Source organism: Crocuta crocuta, unplaced genomic scaffold (genome assembly GCF_008692635.1).
Source record: "Crocuta crocuta isolate KB4526 unplaced genomic scaffold, BGI_CrCroc_1.0 scaffold395, whole genome shotgun sequence".
Classification (NCBI taxonomy): Eukaryota; Metazoa; Chordata; class Mammalia; order Carnivora; family Hyaenidae; genus Crocuta; species Crocuta crocuta.
In genome coordinates this window covers 1,586,447-1,596,480 of record NW_027532601.1, presented here as the reverse complement: position 1 = coordinate 1,596,480, position 10,034 = coordinate 1,586,447, and the positions used below count along the sequence as shown (strand labels likewise).

Here is a 10,034-nt window from a genome sequence, read left to right as displayed (position 1 = left end):
TCCAATTTGGGGCAGAAACTCACAAACTATGAGATCATGACCTGAACCGAAGTCGAATGTTCAACCAACTGAGCCACCCAGATGCCCCTAAAAAAATTTTGTTTTGGAAAGAAGTGGGTAACTGTCATTTAAACTTAATCTTTTCTCCACACACCATGAATTCTTACTGATTTGAGAGAGTTATTAGAATACTTAATAAATTGTGGGCATGCTTACAATATATGATGAAGAATTTGAAAACTCATCAAATACATCTATGATTTGAGAATCAAAGATAGAAAAAGTTTGATTCGCCATTGAGCCAAAGGAAGGTGCAAGGATAGCACATACTTCAGAGCCAGAGCGGTTCTTGCTCCTGTCCTGTGTGGCCAGAAGTCAGCCATCTTGCCCACCATCTCGGAGGAGCAGCCTTACAAATAGGACCCAGGCTGCCTGCTTCCCCACCGCTGTGCTCCTCTTGCTGCCTGATGTAACTCATAAGGCAGAACTGTGTGGTTTGGTGCCAGAGGAATTGGCCCGGGTTTTCATCTCAGGAATCTGAGTGGAAAATATCTAAATTTAACTAACTAATAAATAAAAAGCTTTCAAAACTTCTTAGCTTTGAATTTTAGTCTGAGTTGCTCTATTCCTAAGTTGATTTTTGCTCACAGCGCCCTTTTGAGTAAAAGAGCTGTTTTTCAGATATTGTGCTCTGTGTTCTTTCGTTATTACCATCGTTGCAGTGCACTGCTACGATCTCTTTTTAAGGGCCATTTAGAACCCTTCCCCCAGGCTACCCATGGGAACATTCCTGGAATAGAAGGAATCCTGACTTTGCTTTTTATTTATAGTGGTTTTGTTCTGTTCTAATAATAATAAAGGAGAATCGGACTCCGAGTTATTAGCAGTCTCACCATTGTTGGTAAATTCATTCTAAGTGCGTAGCTCTGTTCCAACAACACTTGGCAGGAGAGGACTCGACATTATGGCTTTAAAGTTGGGGTCCAGAACTCCAAGTTCTCTTCCCCACTCTCCCACTTCCTAGTTTCTGTGGCCTTAAGTCTTTTACTTTTTTCACAGGCCTCAGTTTTATCAGTTATTAAACGTGGACAACTTTTTCTGACCTTGTCAGACCCCTAAAAACCTTATTAAAATGTAGGCTGTTGGGCGCCTCGGTGGCTAAGTCGGTTAAGTGTCCAACTTCAGCTCAGGTCATGATCTCAAGGTTAGTGGGTTTGAGCCCCGTGTCAGGCTCTGTGCTGACAGCTAGCTCAAGGCCTTAAGCCTGCTTCACATTCTGTGTCTCTCTCCCTCTCTGACCCTCCCCTGCTCACACTGTCTCTCTCTCTCTCTCTCAGAAATAAATAAAAACATTAATAAAATTTTTTAATAAATAAGTTAATTTTAAAAAGGTAAGCTATAATTACAGGCTAGGGACATTGTGTTCTGATGCTGAGCTCCTTCTAGTCACCCAGTGTTTCCTCAAACTCTCCTCCTTTGTTCTCGGCAGGATTTCCTCATGGAAACTTTTATCATGTTCAAGGATCTGATCGGAAAGAATGTCTATGCCAAAGACTGGATGGTCATGAATATGACACAGAGCAGGTAAGATGGCCTGGGGCAAGGCCTGAGGCATTTGATTCTGAATAACTTGGCTCTTATGACCAGGTATGGGACCTCCTGTGGAGTGCTATTAAATCTCTTTGAGGTATATTCATGCTCTGTGGAGCAAGGAACCTCCTGTTTCTGGATTGCTAATTCTTTCCTCATGGTCTCACCTGGGACACTTCTACTCAGGTGTGGTGCCCTCATTGCCCAACTCCTGTCATCCTTGGCTCTCCCACAGTGCCCCTCAGTGGCTCTGCATTGTCTTCATCATTATAACATTCAGGGCCTCTTCAGCCTGGCCTACCCTGCTTTTCTAGCCTTGGCTTCCTCTATTTCCCTTGGTAGCACTTCCCTGTGCTCCAACCAAACTGGCCTTTCCCCTGGTCCCCAGACATGTTCTGTGCTTTCCATTGGGTGGCTTCTTCCACCTGCAGTGCCTTCCCTATAACCTCTGGTTGTCAGTATGCCACCTAGTCCTCAAGGTCTTTCTCACGCCATCTCCAAAGAAAACCTTCCCGACCTGGATGTTGTGTTTTCTTCCTTTGATTTCCCGTAACTCTTTGACACCCCCTCCCATGAATTTTCAATATTCTTTATTGGGTCATGGTTCTGTTCACAGGTCACAGGTGACCCCCACCAAGTAGCAGACATCTTAAGACCAGGAACCCTCTCTTTCAAGGCAAACCTTAAGCCAGTGTTTTGCGATTGTTGGACCACAATGGAATGGAAGCAAAATGAACTACATATACATTTTTTTCCAGAGTTTTTATATAAATACATATATATATATATACACACATTATATATATAAGATTTCAGAATTATATAAATATGCATATAATAAGATTTCAGAATGTTTTTAATGAACTAAATAAAGTAAACCATTCTAAGAGTTGTTAAATCTTAGAAAAAACCTCCCCAACTATGTACACATTAAAGGAAAAAATGGCATCAGTATCACCAGACTTGGAAAGACAGGCATCGCAGTAGAGTGCCAAGAACCCTGTCTGAGGCTCAGGAGACCTGGTTGGTCATCTCAGCTCTACCCCCAAGTGGCTAAATTGTGGCGCAGTCTGCCGTGGATCTCGTAGACCATTCTAGAAACTGAACTTCAGTGCCCTCTCCAGACTGCTCTGACATTGGTCTCTGATGACCTCAATAGATGCAAGGGTCTTATGTTGCAGAGCCCGGGTTTGGTTTGCTTTGGTTTGTAATGTAGATAGGAAATGTTTTAAAAGAGCAGAAAGTTGCCTTCTTTAGCTGGTGTTTTCTTCCCATAGGGTTTTCCTCCGTGCTATAAATCAGTTTACTGAGGTTCTCACAAGGTTCTTCATGGATCAAGCAAGCTTTGAACTTCAGGTAAGCATGGCTACTCACTTTGTTGTTCCTTGAATTCTCAGCCACAGCAAGAGAACTGTTGCATTTTGGAAAACGTCACTTCAAATTTTATCAATTTCTTCCTTCCTTCCTTCCTTCCTTTCCTTTCCTTTCCTTTCTCTTTCTTTCTTTCTTTCTTTCTTTCTTTCTTTCTTTCTTTCTTTTTTAATATTTACTTTTGAGAGACAGAGCATGAGCTGAGGAGGGGCAGAGAGAGTCGGGGGGAGACACAGAATCTGAAGCAGACTCCAGGCTCTGAGCTGTCAGCACAGAGCCCGATGCAGGGCTCTAACTCACGAATCACAAAATCATGCGTGACCTGAGCTGAAGTGGGACACTTAACCAACTGAGCCACCAAGGCACCCCTTTCATTTTCAAATGCAAATGATTTTCTTGTTTTTTTCCTCCATTCCTGTCACTCTGTCCTCCAGATACAATCAAATAGAGTTTTTTCTTTTTTCTGTAAAAGTAATATAGGTTAAAAAAAAAAAGTAATAGTAGAAAACATAGCGAAGCAAAAAGAAGGAAATTGAAAGACAAATAGTCCCCTTACCTTCTGCTGTTAACACAAATACACATATATACGTGCTTGCAGCCAGGCACACAGATACTTCTCTGCCTACAAGTGATTTAGTTTCTAAGGGCAGGTTTCTGTACACACTTGTTTGAAATTCCAAAGTGATGGCAAATCAGGTGACCACTAACCCCGTCTTCATTCATTTATTCCTTCATTCATCCAACAAATATTAGAGTATTTATATGCACTGGGCACCATTTTGGGCCCTGGTGAAGCCAGGCACATTCCCTGCTCTCATGGCCCACCCATTCCAGCAAACATTTTGTTGGTGAGATGCTTTTGCTGTGTCATGGGGCTTTATTTATATCTGTGAGACTTTAAAAGTGGAGATTCATGGTGCCTGGGTGGCTCAGTCGGTTAAGTGTCCAACTTGGGCTCAGGTCATGATCTCACAGTCTGTGGGTTTGAGCCCCACTGCATCAGGCTCTGTGCTGACAGCTCAGAGCCTGGAGCCTGCTTTGGATTCTGTGTCTCCCTCTCTCCCTGCCCCTACCTCGCTTGCACTCTCTCTCTCTCTCTCTCTCTCTCTCTCTCTCTCTCAAAAATAAATGAACGTTAGAAAAAAATTTAAAAGAATTTCTCTTTGAAAAAAAATGGAGATTCAGAAGAAGAGAAAATTATATATGCATTTACATATACAGGTATATGTATATGTATATAAGTAAAAATTGAACATATATATTTGCTGGTTAAATATATATATGCCAAAACGGAATCAAGACGTGCAGTTCTTTGGCAGCCTATTAATATAATTATTTTTCTATCATCTTTTCAATGATATTAAACATTTCCACAATATTTTTAATGGCTGAATACAGTCCATTGCATGGCTGGCTTATGATTTATTTAACCAAATTCTTCTTATGAACATTTAGATTGTTTCCATTTTCTATTATTTAAATAACACAGTGAGGGCCTTCTTTGCTTTCAATATTTTTAAATGCCTGTGGTGATTTTGCCAGGGTAAAGTCCTAAAGTATTTACTATTTCAGAAGTTTGGCAGAATCTTAGGGCTTTTGATACATGTTGCCAAATAGCTTGCTATAAATAGGTGCGTTTTACTGGCAGCCGTTTTCCTTTATCTCAAGAGTATAGACAAATATAATAGTCTGGATTTTAAAAAAAATTTAATATACGTATTAGGTGTTAAAACTTTTCAGTGTTGAATAATTGAAACACAAGAAAGTAAAAGGAACTTTGTGGATTTTATTTTGTTTTTCTCATTAGTCCCTGCGAGTGAATTTCTACTATGTGGCGCCATTTTACCCTGACCCTTATTAATGTTACTTTCCATTTCTTTTCACCCACACAATTCAATTCGAGCAGCTCTGGAACAATTACTTCCATTTGGCAGTAGCATTTCTCACCCATGAGTCCCTTCAACTTGAAACCTTCTCTCAAGCCAAGCGCAACAAAATTGTCAAAAAGTAAGTGTCCTCTTAAACTTGCATATGATTGGGAGGACGACTCTTCCATTTATATTCAGAGCAAGAATTTTGGTGTCATAGAAATTACGTGGTCAGGGTCACTCCCCACCCCCACCCTCCATGGTGTTAGCAAAATAGGTCAGAATGTAATGATTTTATAGACTTTAAATTTCCTCTGATTCACATCTCTTTTCTCAGTGCCCCCTTCATTTTCCCATCAACCATTGCTTTCTTTTTTTTTTTACCGGAACCCATACTTGGGGAGGCACCAAGGCTTGCCAGTACTCTGGTCCCCAAGAACAGCAGCTCACCTGCACCTCTCCCCATCAGGCTTCACAAAGCAGACTCCTTTTCCCCCACCCTGTATTACTTCTCAGTCACTTCAGCAGAGGAGCCAAAACTAACAAAATGCCCTCCACATTCCTGGCTCGGGATTCAACAGGGACATATGTGCAAGAGTGATGAGAGATTTAGGGAAGCTTTTCATTGCTTTCCTTTCCGGTCTGTTTCAGAGTTCACAGAGAGTCTGGAAACTCAAGGCTGTGTAGTTTAATGGAAGCGAGAAATTTATCATTGAAAGGCTGTGAAATTTGAGTTCTGATCCCTTGCTGGGATGTCTGGGATTCCAGGCAAATGATTTGGTCTTTATCTACCTCTGGTTTCTCCCTAAAACACTGAGATTGTTGGCTAAGAGATTGAGATTTAAATCTCAAAGGTAAAAGTGAAACAGGTTTTGCAGATTTCCCTGGGGTGGGTATGGAGAAGGAATTGATTTTCAAGATGAGATACCTTCATCTCATTCTTTAGACTATCTTAAATGACATAACTTCTTTCAGAGATGGATTTGATACTGATTAAACAATCAAAAGTGAAGTTAGGTGATGCCAAGTCTGATAAATAAGGTTGCTCGTTAGGCTTAATGAGTCTGGTTTGGATCAGAGGGAAGTGTGACTAAATATAGTCTAAAATATATATGTCTATGGGCAAAGATGTACCTTGCGAAAACATTTTTATTAATGTAGTACAAACGTGAATCTTTTTTTTCCCCAAGATTTCTTTTTAGTAGAATTAGCATCAATGGCAGTATTAATAAACCATAGGAATGGTTATCATTTATTCTTTATTAGGGGCCAGACATTAACTAACATATGCTTCCCCAATATAAATAATAAAATTAGGCATTTTTGTTAAAATGGAATAGTAAGAGAAATTTGTTGTTGTTGTTGTTTTTTAATATTTATTCATTTTTGAGAGAGAGAGACAGACAGAGCATGAGTAGGGTAGGGGCAGAGAGAGAGAGGGAGACACAGAATCTGAAGCAGGCTCCAGGCTCTGAGCTGTCAGCACAGAGGCTGATGTGGGGCTCAAACCCACCAACTGTGAGATCATGACCTGAGCCGAAGTTGGACACTTAACCGACTGACCCACCCAGGCACCCCTGTTGTTTTTTGTTTTTGTTTTTTTTTAAATATTTTTATTTGTTTCTAGGAGAGAGAGAGAGACAGCATGAGCAGGGGAGGGTCAGAGAGAGAGGGAGATACAGACTCCGAAATAGGCTCCAGGCTCTGAGCTGGCAGTCAGCACAGAGCCCGACGCGGGGCTCGAACCCACGAACCGCGAGATCATGACCTAAATGAAAGTCGGACGCTTAACTGACTAAGCCACCCAGGCGCCCCACCCCTGTTGTTTTTTTAAAGTAAGAAGTTTTCCAAGATTTTTATACTGGTTTCTGAAGGCGTTTGCAAAGGAGGAATTTGAAAAAAAAATGTTTGGTACAATAGTAGAATGAGTGTAAAATGTAGAACGGTGGCTGTAGGATGGGCCATAGGTCCACATTAGAGTTCCCTGGGAACATCAGCTACATCTCCTCTTGGCCCACCCTATTTCTGTTTTCTCCAAGCCCCCAGCCTCTGTGGTGTGTGGGGTGGGATAGCCTCAGGCCTAGGTATGCTGTAAGGGATAGCCAGGTGATTTTGATTCATCTCCAGCCAGAAACCACTATGTAGGTCAAAGTTTCTCTCTCTTTTATTTGTTTCATTACTGACTCCTGTACGGAAACTTCTCAGAAATTATTTTTCTAATCCCACCCCCACCCATGAAATATTAATACTGCAGATACACTGCATAGCTGTTTAGGTACTATATGTTTATTTGTACTCTATACATGAGAAGAGTAAGCCTTCTTTGCCCCCAAGGACCAACTTTCACCCCTGTGGGGACCATCTAGAGCTTCTCAATGGGAGTACTTTGTAGAACATACTGGTGTGGATGTGAGTCTTTCAAATAAAAATGCATAAAGTCAGCATGTGTGTTAGATATCTGTCACATTACCATATAAATCATATCTCATTTATCTCTCTTTTCATTAGTGCTTGCTATCTTTTCTTTTGTTTCTTTGCTTAACAGCAGCCAGAATCTTCCTCACCCTTCTCCCCTCAATAAGTTTGACAGTTTCATTTCTGAGTTCTTTTTCAGCATTTGCATTTGGCCTCCTTCTGCTAGTTAAGTCCCCTCTCCATGTGGCTCAGTTCTCTTTGGGGACTCATTTCGGTAGTGACTGTGGCCTTGCCTCCACCCTGTGGAGCACAAGCTACTTTCACCAGCCTCATCATTTTAATGCATGTACTCATTTCCACTGCAGATCTTTCTCTTGTTTATGATCTTCTTCCTAGATATGGGGACATGAGAAAGGAAATCGGCTTTAGAATCCGGGACATGTGGTATAACCTGGGTGAGTGTATGACCTTGAACATGCCCACACACAACTCGCATGTAATAGCATCCCGTGATGGGTTCTTTTCTATTGTAACTCCTGGCAACCCTGACATTTATTTGTCAGGGTGTCTGGAAGCAAAAGTTGACTTGTCAGTCTTTGATTATAACATCCATGTTATCAGAAAACGATGTTTAGTCACTCACTTCTGAACGGAGTTGCTTTACCCACATGACCTTTTCCTTTTCTTCTGTGGAGGAAGGTGGGAACACTTTACGTCCACTGAAATCACTTTTTAATATCCCCACTTACTCTCATTTCAGGTCCCCACAAAATCAAATTTATCCCCTCCATGGTGGGTCCCATTCTGGAGGTGACACTGACCCCCGAAGTAGAGCTCCGGAAAGCCACCATCCCCATTTTCTTTGACATGATGCAGTGTGAGTTCAATTTTAGCGGAAACGGCAATTTCCATATGGTAAGGAGTGTCAGAACTTGAATCTTACTAATCCGCAGATAGTCAACTTTTGCTTATTTTCTTTCTCCGTAGAGAAGCAGTAGCCTGAATGATACAAATTGAAGTTGGTTTAAAAACTTTATTTACTTTTCACATTGTGAAGCAGTGAGAGGGAGAATCCGATATTCTACCACGTGGCCTAGAAATCATCTTTTTGCTGTATGTGTTTAATTATCTCTGGATAATTAATATTTGACATCAGACATTTTAATCCTGTCTGTTGCAGTGTAGCTGAGAAAATAATGCAGTGGGTTGGAGAAAAGACGCTGAGGCCTTTCTGTTTGGTTTTGAGGTCTCTCACAATTTGTGTGTCTTTTCTCTGCCTCAGTTTCTTTATCTATAGAGTGCATTGGTATTGACAGGAAGATCTTGTAGTTGTGAAGTTCTGCAAAAGCAAATTCCATTGCCAAGACTTAGTCAAGAAAAAAAAATAAAATAGATAATTAGAATCATTAAGATACTAATAGGAAACAGGAAAATAATATTTGGGGGAAAGTTTTATTTTCTGCAAAGGACAAAGTAACATAAGACAAGTCTGGAGAGTGTTGATGGGGCCCTGGTACATGATGAATGGATGACATGAAGTATGATCTTCCCCTAGAATATGTTGGAAAGCGTTCACAGTTCAATAAAGGGGCTTGGTCAAATCTAGACAGGTTGGCTGAGTGTCTTTTGTGGCTGCTTTGAAGGGTATCTGGCATTCTCCTGTGAAATTCTGTCTCTACTTTTAGTTTGAGAATGAGTTGATCACAAAGCTGGACCAAGAGGTAGAAGGGGGCAGAGGAGATGAACAGTACAAGATCCTTCTGGAAAAACTGTGAGTATTTCAGAAACAAAGCCTCAAGATGAGACATCACGCAGTGAGGGACAGAGCGGGCTTCTGCACGGACAGAGCAGGCACTAAGTCCTGGAAGCACTGAGGTCACGCCACACATGGCCCCATAGGGGGCGGTTAATGGAGTTTACACCATCCACTGCTGACACTTGTTTGTCTGATGCGAGTCAAATGTCCATGTTTTCCTGGCCAGCCTGGCCCCTCAAGAGCAGAGCAGATGGAAGGTGGAGGGGGGCGGGGCATATACAAAGCGATGGCATTTTGCCCAGTGTTTGAATTGCTGAACTTCACTGAAAGTGCCAGCGCCTCTAATTATAGCTTCAAAGCACCATTTAAAGGAGGAAGGAAAAAACATTTCAAAGTCCACTTTACCTTTAAAAATATCTTATGCCCTTTAGAGGGCCTCTAAGAACACCTGTCCTATCTCCAGCCAGGCTCCTACCCACCTCCCCCACACCCACCATTTTTATTCTCTCTCTGTGGGTCCTCCCTATCCACCCTCACATGCCCCACACACCCCTCCTGCCCTCTGAATTCTCCTTTGCTCATATGGAATTACGACTTAAAAGTGTGGTTCGAAACACTTTGAATGTGGAGTTAGAGAAACCTTGAAATCTCATTTTCAACCATCAAGTCACATTGCTAGAGATGTGACTTTGGACAAGTGTTCTAATCTCTCCTGTGGCCCAAAGCGTAAGAGCATGTACAGTTTGGTATCGGTTGAGGTATGCATGATGTGATGCGTTAATATATTGTCTATTACGGAGCCTGTGTGGCCGACTGAGGGTCACTGCTCTGGGTTTGCGCTGGTCACTGCTGTCATCCTCACGTCCTCTGTCATCCATGGTGCTCACTACCCTAGTCATTTCATGTGTTCTCTGAACCTTTGTGATTTTGACCAACTGTGTCACCGGTTGATTGGGTATGTGCCCCGGTCACTTTGTTGGCCACCTCTTTCATAGGAGTGGCGCATAATAGACCATGCTTGAGGGTGGGGATTC

General features: G+C 41.8%; 1 protein-coding gene across 1 annotated transcript in view; it reads left to right on the top strand.

The window, feature by feature from the left end:
* The window catches only part of DOCK5 (dedicator of cytokinesis 5), a 164,946-nt gene that overhangs the window by 102,384 nt on the left and 52,528 nt on the right, over window positions 1–10,034 (top strand). The window contains exons 28-33 of the mRNA XM_077780138.1: window positions 1,490–1,584; window positions 2,868–2,946; window positions 4,868–4,968; window positions 7,641–7,699; window positions 8,005–8,159; window positions 8,930–9,015. Of these exons, the coding sequence (XP_077636264.1) occupies window positions 1,490–1,584; window positions 2,868–2,946; window positions 4,868–4,968; window positions 7,641–7,699; window positions 8,005–8,159; window positions 8,930–9,015 (575 nt within the window). The remainder of the gene's footprint in view (window positions 1–1,489; window positions 1,585–2,867; window positions 2,947–4,867; window positions 4,969–7,640; window positions 7,700–8,004; window positions 8,160–8,929; window positions 9,016–10,034) is intronic.